Source organism: Dicentrarchus labrax, unplaced genomic scaffold, assembly GCF_905237075.1.
Source record: "Dicentrarchus labrax unplaced genomic scaffold, dlabrax2021, whole genome shotgun sequence".
Classification (NCBI taxonomy): domain Eukaryota; kingdom Metazoa; phylum Chordata; class Actinopteri; family Moronidae; genus Dicentrarchus; species Dicentrarchus labrax.
The window spans coordinates 35,335,785-35,354,779 of NW_026136719.1; the positions used below are offsets into that span (position 1 = coordinate 35,335,785).

General features: G+C 42.6%; 1 protein-coding gene across 3 annotated transcripts in view; it reads left to right on the plus strand.

The window, feature by feature from the left end:
* The window catches only part of ano9b (anoctamin 9b), a 48,396-nt gene that overhangs the window by 10,720 nt on the left and 18,681 nt on the right, over positions 1-18,995 (plus strand). For all 3 annotated transcript variants that reach the window (XM_051379998.1, XM_051379997.1, XM_051379996.1), the window contains exons 2-9: positions 2-67; positions 1,138-1,260; positions 1,367-1,506; positions 5,306-5,355; positions 7,846-7,904; positions 9,059-9,138; positions 16,620-16,754; positions 17,203-17,296. In XM_051379998.1, coding sequence (XP_051235958.1) covers positions 2-67; positions 1,138-1,260; positions 1,367-1,506; positions 5,306-5,355; positions 7,846-7,904; positions 9,059-9,138; positions 16,620-16,754; positions 17,203-17,296 — 747 coding nt within the window. The remainder of the gene's footprint in view (position 1; positions 68-1,137; positions 1,261-1,366; positions 1,507-5,305; positions 5,356-7,845; positions 7,905-9,058; positions 9,139-16,619; positions 16,755-17,202; positions 17,297-18,995) is intronic.

Sequence of the window (18,995 nt, forward strand, 5' to 3'; positions counted from 1 at the left end):
GGAAAACATTGAGCTGTGGGACAGGCATATGGATGTTTACAACACTGAACCATTACTTCCTTCAATGGTAAGAATCCACATCACTCTCCTCCTCTAGATGAGAGGAGGAACTTTACATAAATGAACAAGATAACTGTAGACAGACCTCATCAGTAACATGCAAATGGAGAACATATTTGCTTAAATGAATGGTTCCACTGACCCTGTGTACCCTGAGACATAAACAGATATCGAGTTTTACCTTAGAGGCCCTTGTGTTAATGTCAGCTGTCTCATTTGCACGTTATATCTTGATTATTGAAATTTTTACTTTCCCCTATACAAATTGTTTTACTTATTAGTGATTTCAAATAACAACAAAAACCCTCTTAGTTACCATGCAAGCAAGATGCTGTCGAATCTTGTTTTGGCATTGCAGCAACATTTTTCGTAAACCTGATGCGCCTTTAAAAAACTACTGTTTTATCCGGCTTGCTCTTGTGCTTGTGGCAAACAGTGCAACACAGTTGAAGTTTCACCCACATCTTTTAATGCCACCCAACTAATACTCCTGTTTCCAGGATAATTGAAATGCTCGCTTGCGCTTTAGCTCTTAAACTTTGTCTTTACCTGCTGCCATTTTCTTTCAAGTGCCCAATCAGTAATGCGCATGTGCAACTCAACAGAGATTTGAAGAAAGCAAGGTAGCTCAATCCTTATCTACTTCCACCATCAGCTCTGGAAAAAACAATGTGTTTATAATTATTTTTTACCACTTGCCTGATCGGGCAAGAAAGAGGCCTCAAGCTGGCAATCCTTATTGTTGCGCCCTGGGACTGATTGGACAGTTTTGTTGTGTCATTCTGCGTCATCAGCACATCAGAGTCAGGTGACTGACAGCAGGTCACTCCACAAATGCTTGAAAAACAACAGAAACATGACAGGAGGATTACTTACTAGCTTTCACACCAGCTCAAAAGAACGAAACTAACCAGGCAAACAAACCAAACACATCGGAGGTGAAAACAGCCCAGGCTGTGTAACGATGTAGAGGTCTTTGTAACCCTGATTTGACCAAAACATCTTTCATCTCAAATGCGAATACAAGCTGTTTAACATCGTAATATCTTTCGTGGGGGGTATTTTGTCTTTGAACAGCCCACCCAGAGGACATTTGACTATGTACTGGTCGCCCACAAGGTGAATGATGACACAGACCAGAAGGCTCAGAGACAGAAAGCCTTCATTCAGCAGCTACAAAAGAAAAATATCACGATCACTGTGAGTCTGCTTCCTCTACTGTCATTTCTTCCACCTGACATTGATGAAATGTAGTGGGAATTTTATGAATCAACAAAACCAAAGTTTCCTTTAATGTGTGTCTTAGAGGATCATCCATGATGACAAAGTGTTTTTTGGCCTCCGTGCTCCATGTGAGATGTTTGAAGACTACCAGTACCTGCTTAAAGTCTCCGACTCCTGCAACTGGTGTGGAGATGAGAGGGGCGACGTCACCCAGGCTACCAGGTAACACACACACATTTATAGTTCCTGGAAACTACTCTGACAGCTATTCTGTTTCAGGAGAAAGTAACAATTATGTAATCATATGAATCATCATCATGCTACATTCTGAAAGGTTTCACATTTGAAAGGTTGTTTTTAACAATAACATTATGTTCTTCCAGATGGAAGTTTCCAGAAACAAAGAACCCTACAGCTTTACGTAGTATATGAATACTTGAACTTCCTTCCTGACACATTGTGCTTTTTTCCTCAAAGGAATAGTTCGGCAGCTATAAATAAATAAGCCTACCAGCACATCTAAAGATCACATATTAAATCTTTTGAGCACTTATACACATGCTGGTTAGAAGATTTGTTTTAACTCTGGATACACCCAGGCTAGCTGTTTCCCCCTAAGCTAAGCTCAGCTAACTGCCTTCCAGAGCAGAGCAGAGCACTAGGTCATGTGCAAGATCTGAAATTAATTTTTTCACTGGCAGGCAAGTATTTTTTTCTCTGCCACTCAGAAATGTTTTTTTTTTCAATGTTGAAAAGGCGTGTCAACCAAGACAGCCCCTCAACACCCAGAGCCTTCAGCATTTCTGGGAGAATCTCATCAATCCCTGGGGCTTTGCCACTGTGGAGTTGTTTGACTACCTCAGTGACCTCCTGTACTGAAAACTAATGCAGATCCCCCATCACACTCCAGCCCTGCCTCTATCACAGAGGGCAGGTTTGTTGGTCTAGTCATGTTCAGGAGTTCCCCAAAGTGTTCCTTCCACCGCCCAATTACCTCCGGTTTTCCAGAAGCGCCTGGGTGCCGTCTGAAAGTCCTTCTCCATGAACTCCTCACAGCTCACAGCCGCAGCTTCAGCAATAGAAACTTTGAACACCAACCACTCTGGTTTGATGTCCCCAGCCTCCACAGGAATGCCTGAGAAGCTCCGCCGGAGGTGGGAGTTAAAGGTCTCTCGGACAGGGGCCTCCTCCAGACGTTCCCAGTTCACCTGTACTACACGTTTGGGTTTACCAGGTCTGTCCAGTGGCTACCCCCGCCACCTAACCCAACTCACCACCAGATGGTGATCAATTGACAGCTCCACCGCTCTCTTTACCCGAGTGTCCAATACATTCGGCCTCAGGTCTGATGCGATCACAAAATCGATCATAGACCTTTGGCCTAGTGTGCTCTGGTACCACGTACACTTCTGAGCATCCGTATGTACGGACATGGTGTTCTGTATAGACAATCCATGACTAGCACAGAAGTCCAGTAACAAAACACTGCTCGGGTTCAAATCGGGAAGGCCGTTCCTCCCAATCACGCCCCTCCAAGTGTCTCCATCATTGCCCACATGTGCGTTGAAGTCTCCCGGAGAACGATGGAGTCTACTGGAGCCCTATACAGGACTTTGTTCAGGGTCTCTGAGAAGGCCGAATACTCTGCACTGCTGTTTGTTGCATTGGCACAAACAACAGTCAGAGTGCCCAGGTCTGGTCTGTCTAGGCCCCCTGCCTTTACTGCCACCAATTTGGCATTGCACCCGACCCCAGTGGTTTCTCCCGTGAGTGGTGGGCCCGCGGGATGAAGATGTGGCCATGTCACCCTGTCGGGCTATGCCCGGCCGGGCTCCAGCAAGCCCGGCCACCAGGCGCTCTCTTTCGTGCATGTGTAGAGCCAGAATACTTTCTAATTAAGATTGTGTGGTGAGCTTTATTTTGTTTCTGTCAAGTTTGAATGCAGTGTGTTTTAAGTTGAAAAAAGTTTGTAAAAAGTTTGAAAAATATAAAGAATGTCTTCACAAATTGTGGTTTAATCTTGCGGAAATTTCCTGCCAATATAATCTATGATTTATAAATACCTAAAATGATCCTGAGTCTGTGAATTAAGGCTGTCCTTGAGCCTCAAAAAAACATACCTTAATTTAAGAGAGTGCAGTATGCAATAAGACTATTTTTAGACCAGCATCTAAAACTTGTGTAGTATTTACCGGGCATGAAATCCGGGTCATAGGTAAACCATTTAAAGATTTCATCCCTGTCGTTCAATTGGTCTCTTAATTTCTTTCCATATCTTTAGGGAGCTGGTTATCAAAGGGTTATCGAAAAGATAAAGAGTTAATGAAGGGTCTCCAACCAATTTGTTGACTGGTATTCCCTTCTCCACTGAGCTTTCTGTCTCTTTCTATCTTGATTTATCATACCAAGCCAACTAGTGGCCTCTTTTGAGCTGCCCTATAGTAATCCATCAAACATGGAAGGCCTAATCCACTTTTCTCCTTTGATGGTTGTAAAAATGTTATATTTTACACTTGTTTTTTTCCCAGCCCAAATAAATCTCAAAATAAGTTTATCCCACTCCAAAAAGTATTGTTCTCATTTTTGGGTTAGGTCTCGTAAATAATGTTATAAGGAGTATGGTCTCTAGACCAACTCTATTTGAAAAGTGTCCTGAGATAACTTTTGTTATGAATTGGCGCTATACAAATAAAACTGAATTGAATCAAACTGAATTATCATAGTGTGTACATGATCCTAAATTTCAGTAGTCTGTATTAATTACAAATATACAGTGCTGAAGCACATTTCAAAACTTTATCCCAATTCATTTGAATATATATTATATCAGTATCGCTGAGCCTCTCAGCTATCCGTTACATACCAAGAAGGTTAAGAAATTAAAAATAACCACATTTCCATTGAAAAACATTTCATTTTTGTTTCGGATTTTTCAATTTACCTAAATCATTCCTTTGGCAGCCCAAAAGTTCTGTGATGGCTTGCTAGGATACAGGACGGCACAGTTATGGTATCTTAATAATTTCTTGATTAAACTCAAATTTCTCCATTAAATAGAAATGTCTATCTAACAGAATCAAATTTTTTGGCATCTAAACTTATTAGCATAGCCTGTATTTTGTTTTGATTTATATGTCTAAATTTTTTAAGGATCATCGAATTTCTAATGAGTCTGAAGTGACAAATTTCTCAGGGCCTCTTTCAGACTTTTATACCACTGCGCAGTGAATACGCCGTGCCTGTGAACTTATTCACTTTCAATCAGAGTACATTATTCTATGGGATATTAGTGCTTTATTTTGATCTTCTGTGAGGGTTGGCAGATCTAATGATTTCAGTTGTGTCTCCATTTTCTGGACATTGTCAATTTGAGGTTGCGAATATCTGCTGGCTTCTGCAACAGAGCTCTAAAAGTGTCTTAAATTTGGAGGGACATACCATCAGGAAAGGGAAGCTCCACAGACAGAGCGGCATTCTCCATTTAATCTTTTTTCAATGTTAATTGTTTGTTGCACTTTATTATACTCTTCTGGCCTCTCTGCAATTTCCCCCCACTCATTTCTCTCCCTTCAGTGTTTGTGAGTTAATATGTTCAAATGGGGGGTTGTTTTCAGCACCAGTTGAGATAGTTGGTTAGCTTTTTCACCAGCTAACTGAGGGGACCGTTTTCAGCGTTCAACTCTTGGCTTTTTAGTCCTTTGGAATGAAGTGTCTTTTAGACTTAAATTTAGATGTGTCCAAAATGGTAATGCCTGTTTTTGAACATTTATTAATTAATAAACAGTACATAATAATCCCTTTCATATTGAATGTCCCTTGTGGCGCAATTCAAATATATTCAGATAAAATGTTTTCTCTGATTTAACAAAAATTATTTATATCACATGGTTTTTGAATGTTGGGGCTGAAAATAAGTGTATATATATTAACCTGCTCATTCTGATCTTGCAGATACAATTTCTCTGCTTTACTATTTACTACTATTAAACTTTCTATTTTTTTTTCTATTCTGTTTGTCCAGGATCCGAATTGTCAATTTCATCCTTCATCAGACCTTCATAAACACAGGAGGTGAGTGTGATTAGTTTAATAGAATTTGTCATCTGTGACTTTGTAGGCCTACAGCAAACATGACATAACATATCTTCCACACTTTTAAGAGGCAGACATAAATATTGATTATCAGTGAAACAGATCAATACAACTTGTTTTTTATTTCTATGACTTATTAATACATTTGTATTTGTAGTATAAAGATAATTATAATCTAAAACTAAGATGGCGCCACGGACGGTTGCCTCGGTGTGTTGGTGCGTTTTGTTTTTTCTTGTTTTGTGTGTTAATTCAGTTTTCGGCTGTGATTCCCGGGTCTCTTTCACTAGAGAAGAGCTCATGAACATCAGGGGAACATCAGGGGAACAACTCCAGCTGACCTCTTTCCCACTTTTCTTCTTTCTTCCGTGGAATTATTGGGCATTGTGGTCAAAGGTGCGCTCACCTTTGCTCACGCAGTGAAACACAGGAGGAGAGGGAAACGTGCCGGTACGCTTGTGCGTCTCCGCCAGCAAGGACATCGCACACCGCTACCTGGAATATTCCTTTCTAACGTGCGTTCACTGTGCAACAAAATTGACGAACTTCAGCTACTTCTGGGGAAAAACAGTGACTTTTCTTCATCCTCTGTTTTATGCTTCACGGAGACGTGGCTAGGTGGATAGATACCGGACTCTGCGCTGCAGCTGGCAGGCTTCCAACTCCTCAGAGCGGATCGTGACACGGAACTCTCCGGCAAATCGAAGGATGGGGGTATCTGTTTTTATATCAACAGTAGCTGGTGCAATGATGTAACAGTGATCCAACAGCACTGCTCTTCTACTCTGGAATATTTTATCATAAACTGCAAACCTTTTTACTCCCCCCATGAGTTCGTTTCATTCATTCTGGTCGGTGTTTACATTCCACCGCAGGCCAACGTGCAGGACCCACAGCGCATGCTCGCCGACAAAGGAAACCTCAGTCACGAACTTCCTAAATATAAACAGTTTATTAAATGCCCAACCAGAGAGAAGAACACACTGGATCACTGTTACACTACAGTCAGCAGAGCTTATCACGCCGTCTCCCATGCCGCACTGGGCCTCTCTGACCACGTCATGGTCCACCTGATTCCTTCATACAGGCAGAAACTAAAACTCTGTAAACTTGTTGCGAGGACATTAAAGCAGTGGTCCAGTGAAGCTCAGAGGATCTCCCGGCTTGTTTGGACTCTACGGACTGGGATTTTTTCAAGACTGCTACTGAAAGTCTGGATGAGCAAGGACCACAGGACTAAATGACTACAGACCTGTTGCCCTCACCTCTGTGGTCATGAAGTCTTTTGAGTGCCTTGTGCTTTCCCACCTGAAAGCCATAACGGACCCACTCCTGGACCCCCTGCAGTTCGCCTACAGAGCCAACAGGTCTGTAGATGATGCAGTTAACATGGCCCTGCACTTCACCCTCCAGCATCTGGACTCCCCAGGAACCTACGCCAGGATCCTGTTTGTGGATTTCAGCTCTGCATTTAACACCATCATCCAAGCTTTGCTACAGGACAAGCTCCCCCAGCTCACTTTGCCTGACTCCACCTGCAGGTGGATCACAGACTTCCTGTCTGACAGGAAACAGCATGTGAAGCTAGGGAAAAATGTCTCTGATTCCCAGACCTTCAGCACCGGATCCCCCCAAGGCTGCGTTCTTTCTCCTCTACTCTTCTCCCTGTATACTAACAGCTGCACCTCCAGTCACCAGTCCGTCAGGCTACTGAAGTTCGCGGATGACCCCTCCCTCATTGGCCTCATCTCTGGTGGAGATGAGTCCGCCTACAGATGGGAGATTGACCATCTGGTGACCTGGTGCAGCCAGAACAACCTGGAGCTAAACGCTCTAGAAACAGTGGAGATGGTTGTGGACTTTAGAAAGAACCCAGCTGCAACCTGCCATCCCTCCAGGACCTGTGCGTCTCTAGGACCCTGAGGCGTGCAGGCAAGATTGTAGCTGACCCATCCCACCCAGGCCGCAAACTCTTTGAACCACTCCCCTCTGGCAGGAGGCTGCGGTCCATCAGGACCAAAACCTCTCACCCCAAAAACAGTTTCTTCCCGTCTGCAGCTGGCCTCATTAACAAGGCCCGGACCCCCCACTGACACTGACTCTCATACCCACCCTGTATATATGCATTACATCAATGGGCTCCCGTCTTCTGTACAGTTTTCCTATCTTTTCTTATCTTTCTTATCTTTATTTATCTATACATTTTTTTAAAAAGTACTTTATTCTTGTGTGATTTTTGTGTGACTTGTATATTTTTTGTGTGATTTATATATTTATCTTTTTATTTATTTTTTGTGTGATTGTATATTTTAAGCACCATTGCACCAAGACAAATTCCTCATATGTGTAAAAACCTACCTGGCAATAAATCTCATTCTGATTCTGATGTCATTATACACCCCAGTGTTGTAAATGACAGTAAAATTACCTTAAATCCTTGGGATATTTTCTTTTTTTACATTCTGTTAGAGAACCTGAAAGAGCTGCTGATGAAGGATGTGTTTGAAACCATGTTCTGCCTCCATGAGGTGAGTCAATCTCTAACTGATCTCTTTAAACTGCTGGAGCTGTTACTTTGCACAGTGATGTTTTTGGCACACATCAGAGTCCTTTAATATTGACTGATTGATCAGTCCAAACTGATATTTACACCCATCAGCCATTACATTATGAACACTTATCCGGTTATCATGGCACCTGTCAGTGGGTGAGATATATTAGGCAGCAGGTGAACATTTTGTCCTCAAAGTTGATGTGTTAGAAGCAGGAAAAATGGGTAGCGTTGAATGACTTTGACTTTGCCAAATTGTGAAACAAAGAGGCCTTCGCCAGTATTCTCGTCTGGTTTTCAACAGCTCTATTGCTCTAACTATTACAACCACAGAGACATTCGACTGAAAGTCGCCAGTTAACAGGGTTACTTGGTAAATTTAAAATACTGTCAGTGTCTTCACACAGTTCACAATGGTAAACAGTGGCTGTTCAATCTGCTCTGCTCTGCTCAACCTCCTGACGAGTTTAAATTGACTCATAGTGCCACCTGCTGTTATGGAGGCAAATAACTCCTCGACAATCCTGCACAATCACATTGGAAAGGTGGTGCCAAAATGTCAAGTAATATTTTTTTGATTGATGTGTTTAATGGTATGTCCCTCCAAATTTAAGATGCTCATAGAGCTCTGTTGCAGAAGCCAGCACATATTCACTACCTCAAATTGTCCAGAAAATGGAGACACAACTGAAATAGGCTGTAAGGCTGTATTTGTTGTGCATTAATTCATTCGTTTGTTAATGATGTGTATGTGCAGACCACACTGTGTTTCTTACTGAATTGCAGGGCATTTGTGTTTCGTTTATTAAATTCTGCAGGAAATTAGCTCCATACAGACACTGGACAAATAATCCACAGCTGAGTCTGCAGGGTTTTAAAGACTTTGACAAGAGTATGAGCTTTTAAATATGACCCAGTAAAAAGGTGATGAAGCAGAAAAGCCATAAAGGCATACAGATGAATAAATGTTTCTCTCTACTATAGAGACAGAGCCATGAAAGTCAACATTTAGACAATACAAAAAAAGAAAACACACTATATTGCCCAGATGTAGTGATGTTGATGTGAAATGTGTTCAATGTATTAGCATATAGGATAAAAACTTGTGTTGATTTTTCACATGATTTTCAGAGAAAGAAGCAGAAACGGCTAAAGGAGAAGTGGGCTCGATGGTCGTGTCTGTTTACAGGACAACCAGTCAACGATGTCAAGTCAGTCTGTAACTGTCTATTTGTATGTCTGTCCATCTGTATCTGTATTTGAATGTGTGTAACTGTCATTAGCTGTCTGTCTGTCATTGTTAAGGATGTTACCATAATGGATTAAGGAAAGCAGAGTAGAAAATGTGTTGCATTTAGATACTGTATGATTTGAAAGGGACAGGTGTATGTGCTGGTGTTCTAAAAACAGCGAGAAGTTAGTTATTGACGATTGGCTGCTGATTTAACTGCTCATCAACACAATCAGCAGTCGGAGCTTAGTAGTGGATGTGATACACAGCTCAGGTGATTAAAGTACTTTAATAATACATTGAACATGTAACATATGCAGAGTGTATGCTGCAACACTACAGTTCCATTATAATAAGGGATGGATGATCAAGTTTTTTAGCCACTGATCTGAGTCATTTGATATTGAGTATATGCCGATACAGAGTCTTGGTTTCGATATTTTTTAGATGACACAGTGTGCAGTGCACACCTCAAGTACACTTTCAATTCAATTCAATTCAATTCAATTCAATTCAGTTCAATTCAATTCAATTTTATTTGTATAGCGCCAATTCATATTCATTCATCTCAGGACACTTTTCAAATGGAGCAGGTCTAGACCGAACTCCTCATAACATTTACAGAGACCCAACAGTACCACCATGAGCAAGCACTTGGCGACGGGGGCAAGGAAAAACTGCCTGTTAAGAGGCAGAAACCTAGGACAGACCCTTCGGCTCTAGGTGGGTGGTCGTCTGCCTCGACCAGTTGGGGAGTTGAGAGAGAGAGAGAGAGAGAGAGAGAGAGAGACAGACAGGCAGACAGGTGCACAGCAACAACAGTAGCAACAACTACACCAATAGGAAAGAAAGAACGACCAAAACACAAAATTCAAAACTTTAAGAGAAAAACAATTCGCAAACATTTCCCAAATATACCCCGAATTCGAATTATTATCAGACACACAGAAACTCCCCTATTTACTGGGAGAAATGCCAAAAAGTTGAACTGAGGACAACCAGTGGAAACTCAGATAAATGTCAAAAATAATTGATTGTTTTAGTTGTTGTTTATTTTATTTTTTGTTTTTTAATATATATATACACACACACACACGTTTACAGTTTTATCTATTTATTTAATTTAAATATTATGTATATTATATTATTACCAACAGTATAGATTATAATTAATTTATTGTAAATATTGTTTTCCTGTATTGTTACTATTATTATTTTTAATTTCAAACGCTTGCTTTGGCAATATGTACAGTGTTACTTCATGCCAATAAAGCCATTTGAATTGAATTGAAATTGAGAGAGAGTGAGAGAGAGAGGGACAGAGACAGACAGACAGACAGACAGACAGACAGTTGCACAGCAACAACTACACTAATAGTAGTGACTGATGATGAACATGAAGAAGATGATGACGACAACAACAGCAACGATGGGGGACAATGAGCAGTGACAATAGTAATAATAGTAACTGTAGTAAAAATAATATTAATAATTACAATAACAATAATATCAGTGATATTAGCAATGGCAGTCAAGCAGGACAATGGCAGGAGGCACCACCAGGATCCATGAGAACCTGCGAGACGAGAAAGCACAAGAACTTTTAGATTTAAAGTTAGTAACATGCATTAATGGGACATGAATGAGTGCAGAGAGAGAGAGGAAGAGAGGAGCTCAGTGCACCATGGGAAATCCCCGATAGTCTAGGCCTATAGCAGCATAACTAAGGGATGGTTCAGGACTCACCTGATCCAGCCCTAACTATAAGCTTTATCAAAGAGGAACGTCTTAAGCCTACTCTTGAATGTGGAGATGGTGTCTGCCTCCCGAACCACAACTGGAAGCTGGTTCCACAGGAGAGGAGCTTTGTAACTGAACTGAACTGGGCCCTCATTAAATTATGGAATAATTTTTAATTTTCTTTTTAAAAAGGCCTATTTGTGGGAAAAAATATGTAATATTTGAGTTACATTAAGCTTTTTATTTGTTTTCTTCCTAATTGTCCTTAAAATAGTGGTCAAGAACCCCCCCACCCCACCCCCAACACAAAAATGTTTTGGCCACTGATCAAAATTTGATGTTGTCATTTGATTTGAAGTTCAGTACGCTCAAAGCGTCCGGTCAGCACAAGTCAGGTTCTCGGAAAGGAAAGAAAAGACAAAAACAATTAAAGCTGCAAGCAGCGTTGAGCAGGACCTCGCACTCCACGCAACTCTGGGCGTGCTGCGGCCGCGTCACGTGCCGTCGTAACACGTGCGGACCACAACATGAAAATGTCACGTAAATCAGCTCAAAATTGCCACGCAGCGCTTACCTCCTGTTGCCAGAAGGTGGCGCTATCACTATGTCTGAATGTTGTCATGTAGACATGTTCAAGGCGAGAGTGTTATCAAACAGGTGAAGTTTCTTTTTGAGATTGGACACTGCACACTGAAGTTATGAGCACTGTTTTATGGCGAATCTGCTGAAAAGGACAAGTTGTCACTGGCACGCGATTTAACGTACAGTCACAGCTCAACTTTTCAATCAGTTTGTATGACGACAGAATTCAAAGTGGCCAACTTTGACCTCACGCCACGGACACACGCCGCTCAACATACAGTCTCAAATAGCACAACTTTTAATCAGCACCATTTTATGACTGTATTGACCAATTTTGAAGCAGATCCGATAAATTCCGTAGGAGGAGTTCATTCAAATACAAGGCGAAAAATTCACCGAAAATGTGCACGAATTTCACTATGGCCAACTTTGAGGGCACGCCACTGACACGCCCTTCAACGTACATGCACAAATAGCACAACTGTTGATCAGAACCATTTTTTGACTGTACTCACAAATTTTGAAGCAGATCCAATAAATTCCCTAGGAGGAGTTTGTTCAAATACAACGCGAAAAGTTAGCCGAAAGTGAAAATCAAAATCAAAATGGCCGACTTCCTGGGGGGTTTCGGGTATGGGTCCAAGAGGCTTTTTTGTATGTCCCGGCATGTTACACGTGTCTACCGAGTTTCGTACGTATCGGTGAAACGTGGCACCGGGGCTGCTTTTTTTCTTATCCTGTAGGGGGCGCTACAAACAGGACAAACACGATTTGTGGTATGTGAGCTTCAGGCACCACTCTACACGTGCCCTGTGAATTTTATATTCATAACTATTACGGTCTCCGCACAGTGATTTACTATGCCACCAGAGCGCCACCTAGTGGTGGATTGTTGACACATTTTTTAGCAAGCCTCAGGGAGCCATGGGCAAGCATCGTACCAAGTTCCATTTCAATCACACGTGCCGTTATGGAGATATAAACTTCTTCATTTTAAAGAGCGCCACCTAGAGGCAATGGCCTGAAATTGTGCACGATGTCTTAGGAAGACATGGCGAACTAAGGACCCAAGGTTGATGTCAACCGGACATACCAATGTGGAGAAATGGTCCACTTCCTTTTTTGACGAAAAATCTACAGGAAGTTAGAACTTTATAGCGTTCTTATTTTTTTGAAATTTCAAAAATGTTCAAATTACTCTTTTTGCCAGGGCGGTCCCCAGGTGCTAGGTGAAAAATATCGTGCGAATCGGACAAAGCGTGTAGGAGGAACACGAAAAAGTAGTTTAAGGACATTTTGCACTCGAATGGAAAAGAATTATGGGCGGAAATGGGCGGGGCCTATATGGGGAGATTCAGCTCTATTCACCGAACGCATGGATATACGTTATTTGAATGTGTGACAAACGATGCGTGAGTTATTAGCCTAAATTTTCATGATAGTAGCGCCACCTAGTGGCGGACCCGAAAGCGACACATAGAATATAAAATTTTTCACCAGGCCTGACCACTTTGCCAAATAAAATTGACTTTTCGTATATGTTCAGGGGGGCAAAAATGCAATCAAAAGTGCTAAAAATAGGGAAGAAGAAACGAAGCAACAACAATAGGGACCTTCAGCGGTCGCTTGCGAGGTCCCTAAATATTTAAAAAAAGGTGGTGACGTCACAGTGAAGCTGGAACTAGTAAAGTCAACGTAGAGCAAGGTAAGAAACAGTGCAGCCAACGTTTACCAGCCTTGTAACGTAACCTAACAGGCCAGCACTAATGTTAACGTCCATTAGCTCGTATAAAAGCCTGAAACAACACGTTATCTTTGACAGAAACAGTTGAGTTTGGTAGCTCCGTCAGAGAGGATGAGACAGAGAGGAGAGAGATCCAGTTGCAGTCAGGTGACAGAGAGAGTGATACGGGAGGGGCCCGCTGCCCCGCAATGGAGGGACAGAGTCAGAGAGAAGAGAGAGAGAGAGAGAGAGTCACAGTGGAGCGGGAAGGGGCCGCTGCCCCGTCGGAGAGTCTGAGCAGGATGGATCAGAGACTGATCACACACTTAATTTCAGCGATCCTGCATTATGGCCAACTAGAATGACCGACTCTGATAGAGTGAACTTTGTAGTGTGATGGCAAAAGGAACGCCTACATTGAAGCTGTTTCTTAAGTTTTTTTTATTCCTTTTACATAATAAAGTATAAAGTAACGATGGCTCTTTTTGAGTCCCTGTCGCTGTCTGGAGGGAGTTGTATTTGGTGCTTCAGTGCAGTTGCGTGTTGAGATAAAATGAGATAAACTTTACTGATCCCACAGATCCCTCCCCACAGGGAGTTGCTACAGCAGCTCCAGATACACCACATAATATATAATAAATAATAATACAATAGAAAAAATAGAAGATATACTAGAAGTAGAAATATAAGATTCAAGATTCAAGAGGTTTATTGTGATATGCACAGTAAGAAAGACTGATTTATACGTACAATGAAAATCTTACTTGCCGACCGTGTGTTGCGTAAGGTGCCCGACTCACCCAACACACAAATAGATGAATGGAATAAAGTTAAAATATAAACTATAACTAAAATATAACATATAACTTAAATGCAGAACAATGTACAGTAAACAAAGAAATCAGAGTTGAATTAAGGCCTGGGCACACCAACCCGATTATCGGCTGTCAGACGTCGTCGGACAGTCAGGCGAGGTCGGTGACTTGAGTCGGTTCGGTGTGTCCCGTATTGGCGTCGGCATTCATTTTGGCCGATTCGACATGTAGAATCGGCCAGTGGCCGTCGGCCTCAATGACCAATCTGATTGGTGTTAGCCCTTGACTAGCGAATCAGTGAGTGCACGAAAAAACCGGGTTAGAAACTGTTAGAGAGTCTTTTTGTCCTTGCTTTCACACTCCTGTAGCGCCTCCCTGATGGCAGACGTGTGAAGAGACTGTGTTGTGGAAATGTCCTGTAGTGATGGGAATGCTGCTCCAGAGATGAATTGTATAGTTTTTATTACATGCTGGAGAGCCTTCCTGTCCTGAGCAGTGAAGTTGCCATGCCACACTGTAACTGAGCTGGCGATGATGCTCTCGACTGTACATCTGTGAGGATTTTGATTGACATGCCAAATTTCTTCAGCCTTCTTAAGAAGTAGAATCTCTGCTGGGCTTTCTTCAGGAGCTGGTGGGTGTGGTGTGTCCAGGTGAGATCCTCGCTGATGTGAGTTCAGAGGAATTTAAAGGTTGTCACCCTCTCTACCTCTGTCTCACCGATGTACAGTGGGCTGTGCTGTTCCCTCCTACCCCTCCTAGGATCAGTAATCATCTCCTTTGTCTTGTTTGTGTTCAGGGAGAGATTATTTTCCTGACACCAGGCCACCAGTCCGGCCACCTCTCTTCTGTACACCGTCTCCTCCCCACCACTGATCAGTCCAATGACTGTGGTGTTGTCCACAAACTTTATAATGCAGGTGTTGGTCTGGGAGGTCACACAGTCTGACTGGGGTCTGTCTGTGAGGAAGTTCAGCCCCCAGTTACAGAGTGAGGGTGTCAGTCCGAGAGTGAGGAGCTTTTCAGAGAGCCTGTATGGAAAGATTATGTTGAGTGCCAGTCATTCAGACAGGTCACAGTGTCCTTCCTTGGGAGTGGCACGATAGTGGTGGACTTGAAGGGGGTGGGGTGAGGCCTGAGCGAGGGACAGGTTGCAGATATACCTTAACACCTCCGTCAGCTCTGATGAGTGCACGCCGGGGGATGTTATCTGGGCCAGCTGCCTTCCATGGGTTTGTTCTCCTCAGAGCAGAGCGCATCTCTACCGTTGACACAGAGTGGTGTGTCCAGTATGCCCTCGGTGGCCAGAGTCTCTTCCTGTTGGCTGGTGTTGAGGGCCTTGAAGCGAGCGTAGAACTCATTGAGCTCATCCGGTAGTGTGACTCTGCTGGTTGAGGCCCCCAACTCTTCTGTTTGTAGTCTGTGATGGGTTGCAGACCTTGCCACATGCTCCGGGGATCAGCAGTGGTGTAAGCTGATGTAAACTCCAGCTTAAGTCTGTATTGTCTCTCTCTTTTTGTAGTCCTCAGTGTCACCCGAGACAAATGCTAAGCATGTAGCATGGACCGCACTTCACAGTTAATCCAGGGTTTGTCGTTGGGGTAGGTCTTGCAGCGTTTAGTGGGGATAATGCTCTCAGTGCAAATGCTAATGTAGCCAGTTAGAGCTGCAGCATATTCCTCTAGGTCCACAGTACAGTCCCCTTTCAGAACAGCAATTTTAAACACGCACCAGTCTGTACTGTTAAAGCAGTCCTGAAGCACAAGTTCAGATACTTCATTCCTATTTATTCATGTCTCTCCTGTTTCTCCCTGAACCTTCTGTGTCATGTGCACAAGTCCTGGTCGGAGCTGCTGTAAATCAGCCTTCTTGAAGGCTGTCAGTCTGGTTTTGTTGGGTACTCATCCCTCTCCGGTTCTGTTGCTCATGCTGGACCTGCTTCCTGGCAGCATTCCCTGCTCCTACACTAGTAGTATTTCGAGCTCCCAGTCCAGGGAGAATCAGCTAAAATGACTACTTAGCATATGCAACAGTGCACCAGTAAGTGTAAGTGACTAACTGTTTTACAAGAGAAAGGGTCTGTGTGGCAACAATCCTCTGATACTTTCTTGCCAGTGACAAAGTGCTGCTCCCAAACGTTGTTTGACTTTTTTGTTTTTCTGCAACTATCTAACTAAGACTCTTCACATAGTCGTAAAGTTTTGTTGTTTCTGTCTTATGAACATCCAAACTGAAAGGTGGAGTGAAGGCTGCCATAGAGAGGGGGTAGACCCTCTTAAAAATGGAGAGAATGGAGCATGTTTTCTTGAAAGCATTCATAGTTTTGTCGCTGTTGCCGCTGTTGAACCCCCGTTGTTCACAATAGTTGTGGGAAACAGAGTTTAGTAAAATGGTCAAAATGCTCAGGTTTGGTTTCATCAGAGCCAGAAGCTTCTGGGACACACTGACCCAGTCATGTGAATCTTTCCTATTTGTGTGTGTGTGTGTGTGTGTGTGTGTGTGTGTGTGTGTGTGTGTGTGTGTGTGTGTGTGTGTTTATGTTTGTGTTGACGTGTTTGTGTGTAACATCATGTCTGCCTGTGTGTTACCTGTTTCTTGCAGGTGTTACTTTGGAGAAAAGGTGGCTCTTTACTACTTGTGGTTGGGCTGGTACACCAAGTTGCTGGTTCCAGCTGCTGCTCTGGGTGTTGTTGTGTTCCTGTATGGACTTGCTTTTTTCAACACCAACCCCCTCATGTGAGTTGTAGAAGTACTATTACGTAGTAAATGGTCTAAAACTTTGACAACACTTGTCTTTTTGTATTAAATGGTAAATAGACTGTACTTCAGAAAAATGTAGTAGTGGAGAATATCAATAGTACAGCTGACAGCAATGTGTTATCAGAGCTTAGCTGTACCTTGACAGTAGATTATAAATAACTTTATACAGAAAAACAGTCCACAGCTAATTTGAAAGGCAGTCATGTGAAAGTCACAAAGATATGAGCGACATTAATAGAAAAACTGTTTGTACATCTAATCTTGCATGAGGCCCTTTCTTTCCGCCTCTCCAACAAGTTTGTATTTAATGAGCAATGAGACCAGCTTTTCCTGTTTATCATGTTTGTGCAGAAACAGATACAACATAATTGAGCTTTTATATTTCCATTAACCCTTTAATTCTTGTCTCTATGTGTGTCCTCAGTAAGGAAGTGTGTCAGTCCAGTATCATCATGTGTCCTCGATGTGACAAGAGGTGTACAGTGTGGCAGCTGTCAGACACATGCACCTACGCTAAGGTGATATCATCCCATCTTTGTTTCTTTAACCTGTTCATCTGATCTCTTCAACAAGCTGAATGTAACTCAGGGCTTTATTCATTACTCATATAAAACAACAACAACAGCAGTTGATTCTCTTCTCCATCCTCCTTTCAGTTAACAAACAAAAAACTGCATCACAACCAACATCTAGTGCGAAGTGAGACAGACAGCCAGCTGATAAAATTATGATTTTTTGACAAAATCAATCCAAATCCAAAAATAAATCCAAGAGCTAGTCTTAAAGCTCAGTTGTTGTGCAAAATACTTACACCTACCAACTACTAGGTGTCACACAGATGATGACGTGTCATTATGAGTTTGTGCAATCAAACAAACAATTAGGGTATCTATAGTGTGCTGGTTTCCAGAGCCGTAGGCGAGATTTTAGAAATTTTGAAAGTAACAATAATCACTTAACTAATATCAGTGCCTAGTGTGTAATTTCTTTTTAACACTTTTAATTTTGGTGGTTGCTACATCCACCAAAAATGGCCAAAAATCTAGTCCAGGTGATATGTAATCACAGTCTCCTCCACATTGATATAGAGCTGTGCACTTTAAGGAGCCTTTTTTTTAATCTCCACCAGGTATATTGACGGGTCTGTTTTCTTGTTTGTTTTTTAAGATAATTTTTTGGGACTTTATTGCTTTTATTCATTATTAATAGTGACAGCTCAAGAGTGACATGAAATTTGGGAGAGAGAATGAGAGGGCGACATGCAGCGTTGTGCATGTCGTTTCAGGTTGGATCTAAGTAGCTGTGGTAAGGCCTTTGTACATGGGGCATGTGCTCAACGAGGTGAGCTATCATGACTACTCTGCTTTATGGTAAATGGACCTGTACTTGTATGGCGCTTTTCTAGTCTTCCGATCACTCAAAGCGCTTACACTACATGCCACATTCGTCCTTTCACACACATTCACACACACAGTGATGGCAAAGCCCATTAAACAGAAAATAACTCATTAATATACATTCCCACATTGATGCACGGTATCGAGAGCAACAAAGAGGTACCAATCAATCCAGCAGACTCCATATCATCAAGTCCAAGAGCTGTGAAAAAGGCAGACATCGGGGCCTTGAGGGACTACAGTGTGAAGTCGGGGAAGACTGTCAGCTTGTGTCTTATCGCTCCCATCCTCTTGCTTCAACGTCCCCTTCTGAGAAACCTCCTGAAGCGGCAAGAGACAGTTCATCTTGGACATTACACCTAGTGGTATATTATCCATGTTGACTGTGAAATCGACTGGGTCTCCATCCATTCCTCCTTACTCAGTGGGAGGGCAGATATTGTCCATCTGATCTCCCCATGACTGTGCCGCCCTGCTTCCATAATCAGCTCTGTCAAGTTTCAACTCCATGGGGGACTCATGTTTCATTTTTCAGACAGCAGAGGATCTCCACGGGCAGCTGCACAGCACCTTGAGCAAAAATGCCATGTCTTTCCAGGGCTGACTTCCAGAGTCAGTGACAGTGCACACAAGACTCCAGGCTAGCAAGTGCAGCTTTCATGTGCAACATGCCAATACAAACCGGGCAGAGGTAGTACATATATCTCAGAGGGGGAGAAACCACACGTGCTCCGGCATGGACGATACTTGGGTTTCCTTGCCACGCTAGCCTTGCTAGACCCGCTAGGAGAGCCCTTCTTCTTCTATGGAATCAATCCCT